The sequence below is a fragment of the Mauremys reevesii genome, linkage group 14 (genome assembly GCF_016161935.1).
Source record: "Mauremys reevesii isolate NIE-2019 linkage group 14, ASM1616193v1, whole genome shotgun sequence".
NCBI lineage: Eukaryota > Metazoa > Chordata > Testudines > Geoemydidae > Mauremys > Mauremys reevesii.
The window spans coordinates 1,739,758-1,761,597 of record NC_052636.1 but is presented as its reverse complement, the minus strand read 5'-3'; the positions used below and the strand labels follow the sequence as shown (position 1 = coordinate 1,761,597).

Genomic DNA, 21,840 nt, shown 5'->3' with positions numbered 1-21,840 from the left:
GGGAGAGAACCAGAGCATTAGGGGGCAGAGCCAGAGGCAACGGGGTCTTCCTAAAAGTGAGGGGAGGAGAGGCCCCCTCCCCTCTGTGGCCCTGCCCTCTCTGTGGCTCCGCCCCTCTTCTGCCTAAGGCCCCGCCCCCCGGCCATACCAGAAGTTGGATCCAGGGAACCCCGGTCCCTCCACCATGACCTGGCCAAAAAGCTGCAGCCAGGTCATGAGAAAAGCCGCCCGGCAGCTGTGGGGCGTGGGTCTCCACCCGCCTTGGGAGGGGGACCTGGGCGGGGGGGGGGGGCTGCTCTCGGCCCCCCCCCGCCAGGCAGGTGGAGACCCCTCAGCTGCCCGGGCGGCTCTGACCCAGGCCAGGACCCAGCTTCCAGCCTGAGTAGGGGCTGGCAGCGGGGGGAGGCCAGGCCTGTGGTGAAAAGCCAGGCCCATCCACTTTCAAAGGTGGGAGGGTCATGACCCCTTGGACCCCCCCCCCACACCCAGTTCTGGCACCCCTGGGCAGAGCGCAGCCCAGGTGGAGGTGGGGGAAGGAGGTTGGGACCATTTCTCTCAGTCCCCAGCAGCCTGTTCTGGCTGGAACAGTCCTGGATGCCGGGGAGCTGCCTCTGTCCTGGGCCCTGAGGCTGAGCAGAGGCGTCGCTGCAGTTCCTCGTTTCTCACTTTCCCAGCGGCTCAGCCCCAGCAGGAAGGTGTCAGGAGCTTTTAGTGCGGAGGGGGGCTGAGGAGGCAGGTACCAGCTTTAAAACCCAGCAAGAAGCTCCCCTCCCCTGAGGGCACCATCCCCTCCCTGGCCGGGGAGCAGAGAGGGAAGTGCAGCTTTGGGGAAAAGCCACCTAAGACCAGGGTATTGGGTGGGGCAGCCCCCAGCCCAGGGAGGAGGGAGGGGAGCAGCATCCCCCCAATCCATGGAGCCGCCAGCAGAGCCCAGCCCTGCCCGGGGGAAAGGCCGGATGCCGGGGACGACCCATGGGGGTAAAGGCGATGGCTGGTGACGGAGCTCTGCTCGGGCGCTGGGCAGGAAAGAGCGTTTCTGCTCATCAGCGTGGGCGTGACCCGAGCACCCCGGCGGGTGTCAGGATGGCCTGTGTGATCTCCCCACCGTGTTTCTATGCCGGGCTGCATGCGAGGGGTGGCGGCGGTTTGGTTGGCAACTTCCGCTACCCTCTCGTGAAGACGTTCTCGCTGGAGTTTTCTCACGGCTGAAAGACAATCTCCACCGGCAAACTCACCCTGTCTGTGTGCTCCTAGGGGGTCCCCTCTCTTTGTCTCCAGTTGAGGCGGCAGAGTGGCTGGAGGGGGAAAGAGAAACGAGAGGGGATGTCAGGTGTTCCTATTTGTAACACATTCCCACTCGGAACTCGTAGAACTGTGTGTTAATCACGACAGAGAAACAGACACAGACACACACTCAGGTATTTAATATAAATTAATCTGAAACCTTCTCTTCCATCTCATAAGAACGGCCAGACTGGGTCAGACCAAAGGTCCATCTAGCCCAGTGTCCTGTCTGCCGACAGCAGCCAGCACCAGGTGCCCCAGAGGGAATGAACAGAACAGGGAACCATCAAGTGATCCATCCCCTGTCGCCCATTCCCCACTCCTGGCAAACAGAGGCCAGAGACACCATCCCTGCCCAGCCTGGCTAATAGCAACTGAGGGACCATTCAGGCATCTCCCAGCCATGCAATCAAGAGCCATGAAGCCTCACGACCATCGCAGGACATACAATCTGCGCGAGAGAGCGAGAGAGAGAATTACTTTTCCCTCGTCCGCCCCTTCAGACTCCAGCTGGTTTGTTTCATTCACTTGCTGCCTTCTCTCATAAGCTAGACCCAGTTCACGCACAGATTTTTGTCATAACAGGAACTTTACCCGCTCAGGTCCCTTTGACACTAACGGGATGTTCAGAGCTTGCGAAATCCTGGCTCTAATGGTGAGCTGTTGGGTCTGTTTACTCAGCGTCTCTACAGAGAGCAGCTCAACAGGGCCACCGGGCTCCTTGTTGTTTTTGTGGATACAGACTAACACAGCTACCCCCTGAGACTTGGTCCCCAAGCGTGTGGCACTCTCATCCAACGATTCAATAGATGCATCATCTAACTATGAACCAACTGGCCAGCCCCATTCTCCTCCCACTATCTCACGGGTTTATCCCAATTTCCCCTCCTAGATCCCTTCTAGGTACCTTTGAATTTCCTCAGGGTCTCCATGAGGGCATCAGTTTTCTGGGAGAAATCACTGAGTCTCACTTCCAGTTCAGGAGAAATCTCCACTGGCTGCTGGAATGTCCCCTTCTCACGCCTGTACAGGAACAATTTCACATGGTTACATTTCATTTAGTGACTCGTTGTAAGTTCTTGCTAGAGAATTGCTGTGTAATGGGCCTGGAGTTAGAATTCCTCTCCTCCTCCCAGCTTCACAGATGTGCAACCTTCCCCCCAGAGATCCGCTTCATGTTCAACTCTGGCGTGGAGAGACCTGCTCTGGGGATAAAAGGGGTATTGAGTCAGAATATATCATAGATGATTAGGGTTGGAAGGGACCTCAGGAGGTATCTAGTCCAACCCCCTGCTCAAAGCAGGACCAATCCCCAACTAAATCATCCCAGCCAGGGCTTTGTCAAGCCTGATCTTAAAAACCTCTAAGGAAGGAGATTCCAGTAGGGGCGGCTCTAGGCATTTTGCCACCCCAAGCACAGCGGGCAGGCTGCCTTCGGCGGCTTGCCTGCGGAGGGTCCTGCGGGGAAGCCACGGGACCAGCGGACCCTCCGCAGGCAAGCCGCCGAAGGCAGCCTGCCTGCCACCCTCGCGGCAACCGGCAGAGCGCCCCCCACGGCTTGCCGCCCCAAGCACGTGCTTTGCGTGCTGGGTCCTGGAGCCGCCCCTGGATTCCACCACCTCCCTAGGGAACCCATTCCAGTGCTTCACCACCCTCCTAGTGAAATAGTGTTTCCTAATGTCCAACCTAGACCTCTCCCATTGCAACTTGAGACCATTGCTCCTTGTTCTGTCATCTGCCACCACTGAGAACAGTTTAGATCCATCCTCTTTGGAACCTGCCTTCAGGTAGTTGAAAGCAGCTATCAAATCCCCCCTCATTCTTCTCTTCTGCAGAGTAAATAACTCCAGTTCCCTCAGCCTCTCCTTGTAAGTCATGTGCTCCAGCCCCCTAATCATTTTTGTTGCCCTCCACTGGATTCGCTCCAATTTGTCCACATCCCTTCTGTAGTGGGGGGACCAAAACTGGACGCAATACTCCAGGTTTGGGCTCACCAGTGCCAAATAGAGGGGAATGATCACGTCCCTCGATCTGCTGGCAATGCTCCTACTAATGCAGCCCAATATGCCGCTGGCCTTCTTGGCAACGAGGGCCCATTGCTGACTCATATCCAGCTTCTCGTCCACTGGAACCCCTAGGTCCTTTTCTTAGCCACCCCCAGGTCTTTTTCAGCAGAACGGCTGCTTAGCCAGTCGGTCCCCAGCCTGTAGTGGTGCAGGACCTCCGTGGCCAATTCACTCCTTGGCCTCCAGGCTCTCGGGGACAGGAGGCTCCGGTGTTAAGTGTTGTAAAAATCTGCCCACTAAAAGACCACAGGGATGTGATATCGCAGGAAATACATGAGGTCGATCTTTCCCAGTGAATGGATAATTCCAGAGTCTTCCATAAAAGGGTGAGAACTTCAGGATTTGTATCAAAAATGTACTTGTGGCACCTTAGAGACTAACAAATTTATTTGAGCATAAGCTTTCGTGGGCTACAGCCCACTTCATTGGATGCATAGACTGGAACATATAGTGAGGAGATATATACACATACAGAGAACATGAAAAGTTGCCCAACCAACTCTAAGAGGCTAATTAATTTGTGCTGATAATTGCTCATCTTAATTAATTAGCCTCTTGGAGTTGGTTGCAATATTTGGCTGAGGAGCCCTGGGGAGATGTGGTGCTAACCTCCTCGCCAAGCTCTTTCCCAGCATTGTGAAGTGTGAGGAGGTGTGAGGGAGAGCCAGGTATCTGCTCAGGGTGAACCTAACATCCTAGAGGAGAGAGAGCATTTCAGCGCTGCCGGACACACACCAAGGAAGGGATGTTGGAAATATAGAATCACAGAACTGGAAGGGACCTCGCGGGGTCGCCTAGTCCAGTCTCCGGCACTCGTGGCAGGACAAAGTATTAACTAGACCATCCCTGAGAGGGGTTTGTCCAGCCTGCTCTTAAAAATCCCCAATGACGGAGATTCCACAACCTCCCTGGGCAATTTATTCCAGTGCTTAACCACTCTGACAGTTAGGGAGTTTTTCCTAATGTCCGACCTAAACCTCCCTTGCTGCAATTTAAGCCCATTGCTTCTTGTCCTATTCTCAGAGGTTAAGGAGAATGATTTTTCTCTCTCTTCCTTGTAACAACCTTTTATGTACTTGAAAACTGTGATCAGGTCCCCTCTCAGTCTTCTCTTCTCCAGACTAAACAAACACAATTTTTTCAATCTTCCCTCAGAGGTCTTGTTTTCTAGACCTTTCATCATTTTTGTTTCTCTTCTCGGGACTTTCTCCAATTTGTCCACATCTTTCCTGAAATGTGGTGCCCAGAACTGGACACACTGCTCCAGTTGAGACCTAATCAGTGCGCAGTAAAGCGGAAGAATTACTCCTCCTGTCTTGCTTACAACACTCCTGCTGATACAGCCCAGAATGATGTTCGCTTGTTTTGCAGCAGTGTAGCTCTGTTGACTCATATTTAGTTTGTGATCCACTGTGACCCCCAGATCCCTTTCCGCAGTTCTCCTTCCTAGGCAGCCATTTCCCATTTTGTACGTGTGCGACTGCTTGTTCCTTCCTAAGTGATGTACTTGGGATTTGTCCTTATTGAATTTCATCCTATTTACTTCAGACCATTTCTCCAGTTTGTCCAGAGCATTTTCAATTTTAATCCTGTCCTCCAAAGCACTTGCAACCCCTCCCAGCTTGGTACCGTCCACAAGCTTTATAAGTGTGCTCTCTGTGCCATTATCTAACTCATTGATGAAGCTATTGACCAGAACCGGACCCAGAACTGATCCCTGCGGGACCCCACTCGTTATGCCCTTCCAGCATGACTGTGAACCACTGATCTCTGGGAACGGTTTTCCAACCAGTTATACACCCACCTTATAGTAGAAAGATCACTTCATCAGATGCTGGGCTTATGCTCAAATTAATGTGTTAGTCTCTAAGGTGCCACAAGGACTCCTGTTCTTTTTGCGGCTACAGACTCACACAGCTGCTACTCTGAAACCTGATAGTAGCTCCATCTAGGCTGTGTTTCATTAGTTTGTGTATGAGAAGGCCATGTGAGACAGTATCATAAGCCTTACTAAAGTCAAGCTATACCAAAGCTACTGCATCCCTTCATCCACAAGGCTTGTGACCCTGGGGTGGTGTGCCAGGGTGAACTCACCCCGCGCTCGACGGGGAAGGGTTAACCCCTCACTCCGGGCTGCGCATACTCCTAGTATAAAAGGGAACAACCCATCTCAGTCCGGCCTGGCCATCGAGGAGGAAGGATGCTCATTGCTAACTCCAGCCCACAGGCAGCTGAAACTCCTGACCGTGAAAGACGGAGACCCAGACTGACGCCCAAGTGCCTGTGGACGTCCGAGAGGGATCAAAGTCACCAGGAAACACACACGCCGAAAAGCCCCGAGACCCTGACAACACCTCAACTACAGCTCCAGAAGATATGGTAGGAGGGGGCCCTGGGGGGGGACGGGGGGCGGACTAGTTATTGTCCAGGAGGAAGTGTTTCGGTGGGAGCCTCGCTGACTCAGTGGCAGAGCACCCCATCCCGGGCAGGGTGGGCACAGGACCCCCTAACCTACCCGCCAACGTTCCCCCAAGCGGAGCGGCGGGGCGCTCGGGGGAGGCAGCGGTGGTGGAGGGGAGGAGAGCTGGAGCAAGGAGCGGTTCCTCCACCCCCCGTTACTTCCTGCGCCCTCCCCACCACCCCAGCTCACCTCTGCTCCTCCCGCTCCCCTGAACGCGCCCCCACTCCGCCCTCCCGCTCCTAGGGAGCCCTACTGTCCTCAGCAGCAGTGACCCTCTCCGGCCCGGGCAGCGCCCCAGTGTCGAGCCCCACGTGGGGGCTGAGGGCATCTCCTGGTACCAGCTGCACCCCCCGTCATAGTCACCCCGGCTAGTTCCCGCTCCCGCATGCACTAGTGGGGATGAATGACAGCGAGACCCTTCGGGGGCCACTTGCAGCCCAGGGTGTGCACAAATTTGTCAGAAAAGCCTTCAACTTTAAGAAAAACTTTTCTGGGGAGGGGCGATCGCTTGGGAACCCCTTGGTCAAATACCTGACCCCTATTGTGGTGACGGCCCCAGCCCCGGCCCCAGGAGGCCCAGCGGATTTCAGGGCAATCCCAGTGTGGGGCCGAGGTTCGAGCACTAAGAAATGTCGCCCTGGGAACCGAAGGAGCTTCTCAATTGTACCGACACCGGCGCTGGTGCCAACCCTGGAAGCTGGCAGCTCTCTGGCCGGCCGGAGGTTTCTCTGTGCCCCAGCCTGGCTGCACGGAGGGCAGGAGACGTCTGTAGCCGACCCCTCCCGGCACTGGGTGACTCGGGCGAGACAGAAATTGCACCCACAGCCTAGAGGGGCAGGTTGTGTGAAATGCACCCGAGCGAGGGGGCAAGGAGCGTCACCCTGGAGACTCCCCCCTGGTTCCCTGCGCAGGGTAAATCCGGCTTTCCTGAGCCCCCGTCTGCAGCACCCACGGGCGCGTCCCCTCCCTGGCACGGACTCCTGCTGTTTGCTGGGAGCCCCGGGGAGAGTCGCGGCCCCGGAGTCTGTGGGGAAAATGGACCAACCTGGACGGGTCAAAACTCCTGAGTCAGCCGCCAGCAATCAGGGAAATGATCCCCCAAATCATGTGGGGGGTTTACAGACTCTGTTGTGGGTTTGGTGTCTGACCCCCAGGGGGTGGGTGAGAATCAGCTGCCCCTCACCCCCCCATGCAGTGAATAACGTGATTTTTGTCTCTGCACAAGCCCCCCCTCCATCTGCCCGGCCCCCACCCCCAAATCAATCCTCACCCCTCCCCCATCAGTTCTGCCTCCAGATCTGATGGGAGCCCCCAATCCTGCCCCTCCCCCAGCCCCCCACATCTGCCCCTCCCCATCCCCCCACCAATCCCCCCATCTGCCGCTCCCCACCAGCCCCTCCCCCACAGGCCCCTCCCAGCCTCACCTCGGCTCCTCCGGCAGCTCCCGGGGTCCCCCCCAGGCCCAGGGGGCGCAGTGGGGTCCCCGCTCCCCTCCCAGCCGGGCGCGGTGCGGTGGGGCCGGGCTGCGCGGGCGGTGACCGTGGAGAAAACAGCGTCTCGCCTCCCGGTTCGCTGCCACGGAGCAGCCTCAGCAGCAGCAGCTGAACCCCCCCCTCCGCTGCCCCCCCCATCAGCTGCCGGCCATTCCCCGGCGGGGGGGGGGTGCAGGGCCAGGGCGTGTCCCCAGGGGGTGCAGGGGCAGGCTCCGGGACGGGGTGCAGGAGCTGGGGGTCAGAAAGGGGGAGACCCCAGGAGAAGGAGGGGCAGAGGGGGTGAAAATTATGGGGTGAGGAGCCACGTGCCGTGGTCTCCAAAACAGGGCGTGGGTGGCTTTGGGGTCCCGGCCTGTGTCCATCCCAGCAGCACCCCACCCATCGCCCCCTCCGGGACCGAACGATCCATCGTTCCTGCAAGAGGATGTCGTGCGAGTCAGTCGCCAGGACGCGTCCGACCCAAACTGGCCACCTTAACGCCGCCCCACAGCCGCTCGTCTCTGTCTGCAGTGACACGAGGGGTGAGGGGCCCGGGAGTCAGGGAAACGGTTTGCACGGATGCACAAGCTGCCGTGAAACCGACTGGCACTTTTCACGGGTGTTTCTGCTGCATCCCCGAATTCCTGCTCCGTTTCCGTAGGATTCCCACGTCCGCACCGGGCCTCACAGCACCTGTTCCAGCTTTGCCTGTCTGGGGGTCCCTTCCCTGTCACCCACGGGAAACACAGTTTCACCCCTTGTAATTTATTTTAAAAAATAGTATAATGTGGATGACCGTGTGTTTGGTGCTGTGCAAACGACAGGGCCACGCGATAGCTTCCCTCAGGCGATGGCAGGCCAAGGCCAGCTGGGATTTCTCTCTTCTTTTATCCAGCCCTCTGTAACGTTTGTTTTTCTCTGCATCCTGCGTCTGCCACATGGCTCCCCGTTAGAGCCAGTCTAAATCCGTACAGGGTCTATCTCTGTTGAACAAGGTCTCTCACTCTCTCCGTTCCAGGGGTTATGGGGTTCTCACAACATACTTTTCCCTAAAATACTTAATTAACTGTAGGAAAAACAAAGAAATATGCCCATATATACACGTCCATAGCACTGTAATTTATTGATGTAGGGTTTCTTTCTTTTTCTTATTTTGCAGACTCAGTAATAACAATAATGTACAGTTGTCTCTAGTCTTCACTGGACCTAAACAGGATAGAAACGGAAATAAGGTGCTTTGCGTGTTTGATTATTGTTTTTAGCTGGCTAGTTAGCGAGTCTGCTCCTGTGAAACGTGGTATTTGTACATTTGTTAATATCACGTTTCACAGCAGACTTCCTCAGCCCTGGCATGCTGGGGGACAAATTAAGCCCTGGATGAGGAGGTGGGTAAGGAGGCAGGGGGGACCAGGAGGTGGGAACAGGGATTGAGGTGTCAACACCCACCCGCACCCCCAATCACAGCCCAGGAGGCCGTGGCCACAAGAAAAGCGCCTGGTAGCCACATGCAGCCACATTTGAGAAACGCCAGGTTAGATTCTGCTCCCAGAATCTGGAACAAAGAGGCTAACGTCAGTGGATTTACTTCACTTTCCATAGTAAACGAGACCCTTTCTGTCCAGTCAAAACTATTGCCCCTGCTAATTTTTCCCCCTCTACTGTTACTCACACCTTCTTGTCAACTCTTGGAAATGGGCCATCCTGATTATCCCACAAAAGCTTTTTTTCTCCTGCTGATAATAGCCCACCTTAATTGATGAGTCTCATTATAGTTGGTATGGCAACCCCCATTCTCTGTGTATATGTATCTTCCTACTGTATTTTCCACTGCATGCATCCGATGAAGTGGGCTGTAACCCACGAAAGCTTCTGCCCAAATAACTTTGTTAGTCTCTAAGGTGCCACAAGGACTCCTCGTTCTTTTTTCTGTCCAGTGTGTGTAAACCTCTTCAGCAGTGACGGGCAGCGTGCTGGCTCCAGAACTATCTAGCAGAGAGACCGGGCCGTGCGGAGTGCGAACTGCTGGGTTTGATTCCTGGTTCTGCTGCTGCGTACGGAGAACACGCTGCGTACCTTAGTTTCCCCATCCTTAAAACACCCTGACCACTGGACCCGGGGGGTATTCTGGACTGTACAATGATTCTCGCTTGTTCTCTGACCCAACTCATATTTATTTAAAGGCAATGGAATCGCTACTACGAGAGAGAGCGAGAGAAACGCCAGCAAAGGGCTCCTCTAGGCCAGCGGCTGGTGCACACCCGAGGGCTGGAGACTGCCTGTTCCCATCTCGTCTCTGCGCCAGAGTCCAGATTCTCAGGGGGGGTAAATTAGCCTAGACCCCATGGAGCTTTGCCGATTTAAAGCCGGTGAAAGCCTGGCCCAATATCACTATTTAAGCCCATTTTGTTAGACAGACGGTTGTATTGAATTGCCAGGCACAAGCCCGCCCACATCGAAAGCTCCCCTCCGGCCTAAGGGGAGGAACCACTGGACCCAGGCATCAAAAGGGCAACAAATGAGAAAAACAGAGATGGGAGGGACGGTCAGAGGGTGAAAAGCAGGGATCCGGAAGGGGACACCAAGCAGAAAACCCTTAAAGGCGTCCGGGGGGGCTGCAGCCTGGCGCACTCCACAGATGTGCATCAGGATCGTCCTCACACCGCAAGTTTTTGGGGACAGGGGGTGAACCACACCAGGTAGGTGCCCGTGCTCCCGGCTTCATGCCAAGGGCTATCCCAGGCGGGCTGCAGGGCCAGGGTGGAATAGAGACTGGCCCACCGGGGCTCCTCACTCTTCACGGTCGGTGGGAGGTGTCAGGTCGGGACACGAGGTGAGGAAGCCAAGGGGGATGGAGCACCAGGGTGTGCGGCGGTTTGCTAGGCACGTTTCAGAAGTGGAACGGCGGCAGGTCACGCAGCCAGCTGGGTTATGCAGAGCCAGAAGCTGGTGGGGGGAATCGGGGAGCAGGGGCCTGATGGCATGGTCCAGAGGAGCAGGGGCTGGCAGGGAGCCTCCCTCCCCTAGGACCCACTCACGAAAGGCCCGAGAGGTGGGTTATAAAGCTGACCTCACCTCCAGGGCACACGAAGGGTGGAAAGTCCCATGCACCGGCCGAGCACCAAGGCATCCCCCCACCTAGACCCAATCTAGGTCTGCGATCCCGGCGGTACCTCCCAGGACCAGCCTCCGGCGCACGGAGGGGCGACTCCATCACCTGCACACCAAGCTGGTGATTGTGTAGCAGGGGGGGTCACGAGAGCTGCCTCTCGGCGGCCGCCACGGACCTGTTTGCCAAGAGCAGCTTCCACATCTGGAGGAGGTCCTGGTGGAAGACCCCTCGGGTGGAGAAAAAAAGAGCGAAGTAACGCAGGGCACATCAAACCTACGCTGCTTCTCTTCACTTTCCAGGTGCTTCATGGATGATCCCTCTCCCCACCTACTATTCCCATCCATTACCAAAAGGTCTTTCCCCACCTCCTATCAGCCCACAAGCCCAGCCTCCATCACCCACTCGTCACATTTCCAAAGAAGCACCTTCCTGCTTTCCCCCATGCTTGGGAGCAGCTTCCCAGAGATGCTCAAAGCTCCCTCCTCACCCTCCTCCAGACTCTTCTCCGCCACGGTGCCTCCGGGAAGCTGCCCAACGGTGTTGAGACCCCAGCCTGTCCTGCTGAGCAGTGCTGCCTCCTCCTCCCCTTGCACTTCCCCCTCTGTCTGTCTGTCTCCAGCTCTGGGCGCTTGGCTTGCACCGGAAGCTGCCAGGTGCAGGGACATCTTTTCTTTCTCTGCTTGTACAGCCCCTAGCACAACAGGTCCCGGTCTGTAACTTGGACTCCTACATGCTACGGCTCAAAAAGGTTCAGAAAAGGGCAACTAAAATGATTAGGGGTTTGGAGAGGGTCCCATATGAGGAGAGATTAAAGAGGCTAGGACTCTTCAGCTTGGAAAAGAGGAGACTAAGGGGGGATATGATAGAGGTCTATAAAATCATGAGTGATGTGGAGAAAGTGGATAAGGAAAAGTTATTTACTTGTTTCCATAATACAAGAACTAGAGGTCACTAAATGAAATTAATAGGCAGCAGGTTTAAAACAAATAAAAGGACGTTCTTCTTCACGCAGCGCACAGTCAACTTGTGGAACTCCTTGCCTGAGGAGGTTGTGAAGGCTAGGACTATAACAATGTTTAAAAGGGGACTGGATAAATTCATGGTGGCTAAGTCCATAAATGGCTATTAGCCAGGATGGGTAAGAATGGTGTCCCTAGCCTCTGTTCGTCAGAGGATGGAGATGGATGGCAGGAGAGAGATCACTTGATCATTGCCTGTTAGGTTCACTCCCTCAGGGGCACCTGGCATTGGCCACTGTCGGTAGACAGATACTGGGCTGGGTGGACCTTTGGTCTGACCCGGTACGGCCGTTCTTATGTTATGTTCTTATGCAGTACAGGCCCCTTTGCGCTGCCCGACTGGTGGCAGAGGCGTCTGTGTGACTAAGAACCAGGCCCCCCCTTTCCCCTGGAGATGCCGCGGGGTGGTTAGGAGCCAGGCACAAGGGCCCGTTGCCACTGAAAAGGCATCGGCTAAACCGTGGCCATCCAGCCCCAGGAAGCCCCGTGGCAAGGAGGGTCCCGTGAGCGAGCGGGAGGTTAACGAGCCAGCCGCCAATGACATAAACCCCAAGGGCGTCGTACGGCGCGATCGTTATCCAGCTTGCTCTGAGCGCGGAGAAGAGCTCACACTGCACAGCTGGGATTTCCAGCAGAGCCGCAGGGCGGGACCCCACGCAGGGAATTACAAGGGGATTTGGGGGCATCGGAAAACCCCCTCACAGAAACCCAGCAGCTGCCCCTCCGGCAGCCCCCGACAAAACTCCGCCTCCAACCCCCAAACTCCCCCCCGCAGAAGTCACCCAGCCAGGGGCTCCGTGGCCCAAAGATTTCAGGGGGGCCCCGTGCCGGGTGTGGCCGCTCCTGGGCGGCGCTGGACCGACGGGGGTGCTGGCTCCTAGCCTGGGCAGCCTGCAGAGGCACCGAGCGCCGTGAGAAACGGGCCGGGGGACACCCGCTGCGATGAGATCGTCTGGCCAGGCCCCAGCCGGCTCCTTACGGGCACGCTGAGCATTGCTGCTCTGGGGAGAGCAGCGGCCCAGGGGCCCGGAGAGACGGGAGCCCTCCGGGGCCACGGGGGTTGGGATGTTGGAGGCTAGAGAAACCCATTTTCTCATTCCCGGGGGGCCGCTCCCCGTCTCCCCACCGCCTTGTCTCAGGAACACAGGCCGAGCGGGGATCCTCGCACCCAGCAGTAAGGGAGGATCCTCTCCCCATGGAAAGAGGCCGGAGGGAGGGAGAACAACAGGGACTTCCAATCAGCGTCCAGAAATGCCACCTGCCCCAATTCATAATCTAGGGAAACCCCTATTCTCTGTACGCTCTCACTCGAGATGAGACGGATGCCAGGGGTGGAGAAGCCACGGTACACATTAAACCGCCCCTTACGCCCCTGTATCCCCATGGCCCAGATCCCCTCCTCAGGGCTAGGGCTGATCCGGCCCTTCCTCCTCACAGACTCTCTGGCCACCCCCACCGCCCAGTACCTCCCATTCCCCACCTCCACCTCCCAGTAACGTCGCCCCGAGGTGAACCCCTCAGCGCCCAGCACGCAGTGACACGTGTCGAATCTCTCCGGCCTGTCAGGCAGGTCCTGCAACGCGTCTGCTCGTCTCACGCTTCTCCCGTCCTCAGACACGACGAGGAGGGGATGGGCCGTGTCTGGATCCAGAGTCACGTTCGCTGGGGGAGGGGGGGAGAGAAAAGCGGAGGGTTAGGGGCAGAGCCCAGCCCTGGGGGAGGCCGGGACCCTTCCTCACTCCCCGGCAGCCCTGGACTGGCTGGGACGCTCCTGGATGCGGGGGAGCTCCCGGGCTCCTGACTGTCTCACACCCAGACACAGGACGGGAGAGACACGGAGGAGAGAGACTGAATCTGCAGGTAGGGGAGCTGAGGAGGAGGCTGGACACCGATTTAACCCCCCTAGGGATCCCCCTCCCCCAGCTGGTCCTTTCTTCCTTGTCCTGGGAGAAGGGGGAGGACAGGGCACTGGGGGGACTGCTCCAGACCCAGAGTAAGGTCCATATCCTGGGAGGCAGCCCCTCGCCCGGCCCGAGAGAAGGGAGCCGCACGAAGGGAGCGGGCAGAAAGACCCCAGCCCAAGAGGAAGGGAGGATGCTGGAGAAGGACCCTCACTCCACTCCTTCCTTTTCATTTAATACACAACAGGCCCGGGAACCCCAGGGCAGAGTTAAGGGTGTCTGGATGCCGGAGAGTGAAAACATTTCTGTTCCTCGTCGTGAGCACGCACCGAGCAAGGAGGCCGGTGTCAGGATTGTTTGTCTGACGTTGGCTTGGGATCTCCTCAAGGCAGGACGCATTCATTGTTAGCCAGAGCGTGTCCGACTTGTTACTTTATCGACACGTTCAGGAAGATGTGCCTGTGAGAATTTGCTCTTAATAGCAAGAAAATCTCCACTCAGAATCTCACCCCCTCGGTGTGATCTGACTGGCTCTCCCCTGTTTTTACTCCAGTTCAGATGGCAAAGTGTCCGCGAGGGAGGAGGATAAAAGAGATCAGATTTCACGCTGTTGTGTTTGTAACCACATCCCCACTCTGAACCGACTTATCATCACGACAAATCCCGAAGGGAAGTGGTCACCTTACAGATTAAACTCCATCCACATCAAGCCCTAGCTAAATCTTTAACGTGGCGCAGCCGGATAGTCACCTTACGTCCACCCGCGGTGATCTGATCCCACCAGGTTAGTATCCAGGCTTCTTGGTCAGCCTGGGATACAGAATTTGGGGTTTGGCTTTTCGATACTCTCATCTCTGATACTAAGGAGGTCAAGCAACCAGTCAGGAGGGGCAAGGGGGATGGGGGCGAGGCGTAAGAAACACGACAAGCCAAAGAAAAGCCTGGCCTTGGCCAGAACACAACCTCGCTCCTTACCCCTCCCATGGGGTACAGAAGAGGTGGGATGAAGACCCCAGACTCACGACCGCCCCAAATGGAAGATGACCCTAAGCTGTAAGGGGTGAGACTAGGGGCGTGTAGTGCAGGTATATTTGGGTCTGCTGAGGAGGAGGAGCTGGGAATGGGGACACAGACACAGGCTCTGCGGCGTCCCAGAGCTGGGAAGGGGACACCGGGGAACAAACTCGGCCGGCGTGTAGCACTATGGATACGCTTGCTTAAAACTAACCCCAATAAACATCGCATTGCCTGCACTTTGGACTTCTGCTCTTCCGCTTTCTGTCTGCGTGACAGGAACCGGGGGAGGGGGCTGAAGCGAAAGCCCTCCAACACGCCACTGAAACGTTTGGCGCCCATGGGATCACCGGCCGTGTCGCGGCCATTCTGTGGGAAACAGGCTTTGGGATTCCCTGATATTCCAGCTTAATAACAGACCCCTCCCTAGAAAGCCGCCAAAACCGAACCAGTGCTGCTGGGGATGATTACTGGATTCGGCTATAACGACCCTGGACTACGTGACTGACATAACTGTGTTTTAATTAAAACAGACACACAGAGATCTTTAATAAAACTTAATCGCGGAGTCACATGGGCTGAGAGAAGGTGTTTGGGGGCTGGTCAGTGAATGTTTCTGATGATCAGTGCGTGTCTGAGTTGTGTGTTAGAAAATAGAAAATTTGGAGCTATACCTATCTCACAGAGCTGGAAGGGACCCCGAAGGGTCATTGAGTCCGGCCCCCTGCCTTCACCAGCAGGACCAAGTACTGATTTTGCCCCAGATCCCTAAGTGGCCCCCTCAACGATTGAACCCACAACCCTGGGTTTAGCAGGGCCATGCTCAAACCACTGAGCGATCCCTCCCCCCAGGTTACTTTAACAAAGATGTTTTCATGTGTGAATTTTCTCTTAAATTTAAATATAACCACCACCACCACGTGACCCCTCACCCTTTGTATACGACAAGAGCCTCTTCCACCAGTCCCGCTCCATTTCCGGCGGCAGAGTCTCTGGAGGGAAGAAAAGGATACGGGAGAGGAGATTTCATTCCGTCGCGTTTCCAATGGCTTTGCCATTATTGGCTGACATCATAATGTTTTTATTATGACAGAGGCGTGCGCGCGCACACACACACACGCGTGTCTTTCTAAAGAGGCCAGATAAAAATTAATGGCAAGTCTTGCACGTGCATTTCCTTTCATTCAGCCATCTCAAAGCCGCTGAACCAACAGCCACCAAACATCACAACCATCTTGAGAAATATTATTTGTAGAAGAGCATAACCACCACCACACTGGGTCAGACCTACGTCCTGCCAGCCCAGTATCCCGTCTTCTGACAGTGGCCCGCGTCAGATGGTTTTGGCCACTGGAGGTTTAGGGACACCCAGAGCACGTGGTTGCATCCGTGGCCATCTTGGCTCGTAGCCACTGATGGATCTATCCTCCATGAAATTATCTAATTCCGTTTTTGAGCCAGTTATACTTTTGGCCTTCACGAGGAATAGCACGGGCTGACTGTGTGAAGAAATACTTCCTTTCGCTTGTTTTCAACCTGCCGCCTATTTATTTCACTGGGTGCCCCCCCTCCCCTTCTTGTGTTATGTGAAGGGGTAAAAAGCACTTCCCTATCCACTTTCTCCACATCAGGCAGGATTTTATAGACCTCTGTCACATCCCCCCTTAGTGGTCTCTTTTCTAAACGCCCCAGTCCCAGTTTTTCAAACCTGTCTTCATACAGAAGCTGTTCCATACCCCTCATCATGCCTGTTGCTCTCTCCCAATTCCAATAACTCTTTTTGGAGACGGGGCAACCAGAACTGCAGGCAGTATTCAAGGTGTGGGTGGGCCATGGATTTACAGAGAGGCGATGTGATATTTTCTGTCTTATCTACCCCTTTCCTGGGGATTCTCAACGTTCTCTTCGCCTCTTTGACTGTCGCTGCACCTGGAACAGATGTTTTCAGAGAACTATCCAGGACGACTCTAAGGCACTACGGACCGTACAGCGGCCCAGCAAGATCTCCCGTGTAGCCACCCTTTGCCAGCAGGAGAGCGCTCTCCTGCCGACAGAACGGGGTCCACACCAGCACTTTTGCCACTGAAACGTATGTCGATCAGGGGGGTGTTAGAGGGCTTATTTTTTCCCCCTTTTTGCATGAACAGAGAGCAACAATACCTGCAGTTTGAAGGTGCAAACAATTTGATGTTTATGGGGGTGAACTTTTAGCAAGCTTAAATTTGTTTTTTTATTTTTGAATTATAACTTTCTGTTTGCCCCTAATTTATATAGTAATATTTTTAGCTATACCGTAACCAATTATTTTACTGACACTTAAACAATCCTAACATACTGTAACTTTTTTTAAACCAATTATATTCCACTACCCTAATTAATTTACCCCTAGCAAAATTAATTATGCAGCAGACAGAAACAATTAGAGAACCAGACTGATTAACAAGGTAAAAGTGGTGGCCATAAAGATAAAACAATACGGAAATGAGGGTTTCACAACCACAACCATTGATAAGGGATTTCTTGCCAGACAGGCTGCTGTCAAATTAACTTTTCTTTAACCATCTTAAGATCTGTTTCTTTATCTGGTGGTGATGGGCACTCTCTGGACAGGATCGTCTTCCTAACAGCCCAATAGCACCTTATTTCAGTGTGACTGGTTTGGGGTGTGAGGATGTGACCCTGCTCTTCCCAGCTTATGGCTGCCTCTGCTGCTTAGCCAAAGGCCTTAGCCTAAGAACAAGGCCTCAGACTATCCTAGTGCGAGAAGGCCCAGACACAGGCAGACTGAGATTTTGATTCTTTGTTTTTATACCCCCGTAACTAGCTAAGTGATAAAATACACCTAAGTTCTTAAAGTATCGGCTTTACAGGCAGGCCTGACTATCTCTGTTCTAACAGGGGGGTGTTTTTTAATCACATCCCTGGCCGACAAAAGTGGTAATGTCAACAAGCAGGGAAATGATCCCCCAAATCATGGGGGGGTTTTACAGACTCTGTTGTGGGTTTGGTGTCTGACCCCGCAGTGGGTGGGTGAGAATTGGCTGCCCCTCACCCCCATGCAGGAGTAAAGTGATTTTCATCTCCATACACAAGCTTCCCCCCCCACATCTGCCCGGCCCCCACCCCCAAATCAATCCTCGCCCCTCCCCCATCAGTTCTGCCTCCAGATCTGATGGGAGCCCCCAATCCTGCCCCTCTCCCAGCCCCCCACATCTGCCACTCCCCCAGCAATCCCTCAATCTGCCCCTCTCCCAGCCCCCCACACCAATCCCCCCCCCAGGCCCCTCCCAGCCTCACCGCTGCTCCTCCAGCAGCTTCTGGGTCCCCCCACAGATCCGGGGGGCTGCAGTGGGGCTCCCCTCCCAGCCGGGCCGGGCCGGCTGCTCGCACGGGGGCGGAGGAGGAAGCAGCTGATCTGACTCACGTGGGGTCAGACACAATCCGGTTCCGCTCCGGATTGGCTACTTTGCCCGGCGTCCTGAGCAGCGTCAGTAGCAGCCGCTGCCGCCCCGCCCCGCCCCATCAGCTCCCTGCAATCACCGGGGGCAAAGCGTATCCCGTGGGGGTAAAACGGGGCGGTGGGGGGCAAAGGGCAGGCTCGGGGGTGGGGGGCTGGAGCTGGGGGGCAGCAGGGGGGAGGCGCTGCCAGACAGTAGCACAGGGGGGAACCCCCTCAGGCGGGGCGGGGGGGGCATAGTTCCCACAAATGGGGGGAGGAGGAGCAGCCACCTGCCGTGGTCCCCAAAAGGGCGTGGGAGGCTTTGGGGTCCGGGCTCGGGTCCGTCCCGGCGGCAGCGTCTTGTCTACACTAGGACCCTACAACGGGGGCGAGGAACCCTCCTAGTCCCGGGGCAGCGTCTCCCCCTGCAGAGCTCAGCTGGGGACTCCCCGCTGTCCTGGGTCCCACCCAGCACCCGAGGGCCCACGGGCTGGACACCGACTCCTCCCAGTAAACCCCCACGGCCTCATCACAGCGACAAGCCGGCGAGGTCCCGGCGGGTGCTGGGGTGACCCCGTTATACCAATATAATAAAAACCAGCAGGATCTTATTAAGAGCGATAAGGCAAAGATGCCACATTTGTTGTTAAATACCATAACAAAACAAAAGACAAAAGCAAACAACGTTGTTTTACTACTTATTTCTATCGCTACTTATTCCTTACACACACACACACACACACACACACACACTCTCTCTCTCTCTCTCTCATTCATTCAGGTTCTCTATAGGTGTTATAGTTACCAGCCTAGATGTTGCTCATGCCAAGTTACTGGCCAGGTATCTTGGTCATGACGATGGAGCCGAGTCTGTGTCAGATGCACCTGATGCTCCTGGAGGCTGGCAGCAGAACCATAGACTCAAATTCCTTATTCTTCAGAGTCCAGTTTTATAGGGATTTATTCCTATGTCAGTTCATGAGAGTTGCTTCATTTTGCTGTTGCTAAATCAATCAGCAGGTGGCTGGCTCCATGTTATTAGATGTTTTGTTTTTCCTTCCTTTGAGGTGTGGTGGTGTCATAAACAGTTAGTTAAGGGTTAAGGTTTTTGTCTACCTGTAAAGGGTTAACAAGCAGTACCTGTGGACACCTGACCAGAAGACCAATGAGGGACAAGATTATTTTCAAATCCGTGTGGAGGGAAGTTTTTTTCCCCCTGTTCTTTGTTTTCTTAAGCCTGGTCTACACTAGGCGTTTAAATCGGTTTTAGGAGCGTAAAACCGATTTAATGCCAAAACCGTCCACACTAGGAGGCACCTTATATCGATTTTAATGGCTCTTTAAACCGGTTTCTGTACTCCTCCTTAACGAGAGGAGTAACGCTAGTATCGGTATTAACATATCGGATTAGGGTTAGTGTGGACGCTGATCGACGGTATTGGCCTCCGGGAGCTATCCCACAGTGCACCAGTGACCGCTCTGGACCGCAATCTGAACTCGGATGCAGTGGTCAGGTAAACAGGAAAAGCCCCGCGAACTTTTGAATATTTCCTGTTTGCCCAGCGTGGAGCTCCGATCAGCACGGGTGGTGATGCAGTCCGAAATCAAAATAAAAAAAGAGCTCCCGCATGGACCATGCGGATGTGATCGCTGTAAGGGCAGGCAAATCCGTTCTATCAGCGCTCCGTTACAGAAGATGAAATTCAGAATCCTTTTTTAAAAATCTCCAGACAGATGCCATAGCAGGGACTCAGCGCACTGCAGCGTGACAAGCGTAACGGAAAGCCAAAGAATCAAATGGACGCTCATGGACTGGAGGACTGAAGCTATCCCACAGTTCCTGCAGCCTCCGAAAATTATTTGCATTCTTGGCTGAGCTCCAAATGCTTCTAGGGTCAAACACAGTGTCCGCGGGTCAGGGCATAGCTTGGCAATCTACTCACCCACCCCCCACCCACCCCAGAAGCGAAAGGTAAAACAATCCTCTGACTCTTTTACATGTCACCCTATCTTTACTGAATGCTGCAGATAGACGCGATAGTGCAGCACTCAACACCAACATCCTTGCTCCCCCCCCCGCCATGGGCGGCTGATCGTGCAAAAAGCTGGAAATCCATCCTCATCATCAGCCTCAGCTGATGGTACAAAAGGACTGGTAACCGTCCTCGTCATCAGCCTATTGGCCCTAATTTTTTCTGGTGGATGGATGGTGCAATATGGCTGGTAACCATCCTCATCATAGCAACAGGGGGCTGAGCTCCATCAGCCCCACCCTTCATGTGTAAAGAAAGATTCAGTTGCCCCTGGACTAGCAGTGGGATGCTGGGCTTCTCTCCTACACACTGCTTAATGTCCTGTCTGGACTATCATAGCAGCTGGAGGCTGCCTTCCACTCATTTCTCACTAACAAGTCAGTGTGTCTTATTCCTGCATTCTTTATTAATTCATCACACAAGTGGGGGGACAATGCTACGGTAGCCAAGAAAGGCTGGGGGAAGAACGGAATCAACAGGTGGGGTTGTTACAGGAGCACCCCCTGTGAATAGCATACAGATCATAATTTCTGCAGGCTCTGACACAGAGCAGCTGTGCTCTCTGGTTCTATGATACGGTGGTTCTCTAGTACACTTGCCTATATTAGGCAGCACTGATTCTATTTTCAGATACCAAAAAGGAGGGATTGACTCAGGAGTCATTCCCAATTTTTGCTGCGCCCCTGGCTGATCGGCCAGGGCACTTATGACAGCAGCAAATGGTACAAAAAGATGGAAGGTGCAATATGGCTAGTAACCAATCTTGGCTTTTGCGCCCCTGGCTGATCAGCCAGGGGCACTAGCAGCAAATGGTACAAAAGGACTGGTAGCCATGATCATCCTCACTTCCAATTTATGGAAGGGTTTGGATGGTGCAATATGGCTAGTAACCATCTCTGCTGTCATGCAAAAGCAAAAGCATGCTTCTGTGTAGCGCTGCTGAATCGCCTCTGTGAGCGGCATCTAGTACACATACGGTGAGAGTCACAAACGGCAAAACAAGCTCCATGATTGCCATGCTATGGCATCTGCCAGGGCAATCCAGGGGAAAAAGGCACGAAATGCTTGTCTGCCGTTGCTTTCCCAGACGAAGGAGTGACTGACGACATTTACCCAGAACCACCCGCGACAATGATTTTTGCCCCATCAGGCACTGGGATCTCAACCCGGAAGTTCCAAGGGGCGGGGGAGGCTGCGGGAACTATGGGATAGCTAGGGAATAGCTACCCACAGTGCAACGCTCCAGAAATCGATGCTAGCCACGGACCATGGACGCACACCACCGATTTAATGTGCTTAGTATGGCCGCGCTCCACCCGATTTTATAAATTCTGTTTTACAAAACCGGTTTATGCAAATTCGGAATAATCCCGTAGTGTAGACGTACCCCTAGAGAGTCTCTCTTGGGAATTAAGAGAGTCCAGACATCTTAATCAAGTCCTCCCAGGTTTCTGCAACAAATTCTTCTATTCAAGCTAGTGAGTATTAGCAAGGAACTAGTATTCTTATCCTTTTATTTCTGTATTTTCAATTCTGTGTTTTGCTATAGAATTTCTTTAAGTCTGTACTGTGATTGCTTTTACTGAGAAAGAAGGGAGGGGGAATTCTCTCCAGAGATTGATAAGTTTAGACCTGTATATTGTTCCAATTTGGTTACAGAGACAGTGACTTTTCTTTTTATTCTTTAATAAATTCTTTTCTATTAAGGACTTGGTTGATCTTTCTTTGGGTGGATTCTCAGGGAAAGGGGAGGGGGAGGCATCCCTCTGTAGTTAGATCCCGGTGTCTCTCCTAGGAAAAGGGAGGGGGAGGAAGCAGGGGGAATGGTTTATTTCTCCTGGGTGTAAGAACTCCATGGATTTGGGGCTCTTGGAATCCCCTAGGATTTTGGGGAAGGACTGTGTCTCAATCCACATTTCCTGATTGAGTGGTGGCAGCTTTTACTAGATCTAAACTAGGATTTTAGTTTAGAGGGAAACCAAGGCAGGTCCCCACATTGGAACCCAACAGCTCTAAGTGGGGGTGAGACCTATGACAGGTGG

General features: G+C 54.3%; 1 protein-coding gene across 2 annotated transcripts; it reads right to left on the bottom strand.

Moving 5' to 3' along the window:
• Positions 1-11,613: 11,613 nt before the first annotated feature.
• LOC120381456 (thaicobrin-like) lies at positions 11,614-17,765 on the bottom strand. 2 transcript variants are annotated; one of them, XM_039499660.1, is made up of 3 exons: positions 17,624-17,765; positions 15,259-15,318; positions 11,614-13,073 (listed from the first exon to the last, which is right to left on the bottom strand). In XM_039499660.1, exons 2-3 carry the CDS (start codon positions 15,299-15,301, stop codon positions 12,547-12,549), a joined length of 570 nt encoding a protein of 189 aa, XP_039355594.1. In that variant the 5' UTR covers positions 15,302-15,318; positions 17,624-17,765; the 3' UTR covers positions 11,614-12,546. The 2 variants fall into 2 exon arrangements, with proteins under 2 accessions (XP_039355594.1, XP_039355593.1); XM_039499659.1 differs by lacking the exon at positions 17,624-17,765 and adding an exon at positions 16,063-16,231.
• Between the last annotated feature and the right edge of the window lie 4,075 nt (positions 17,766-21,840).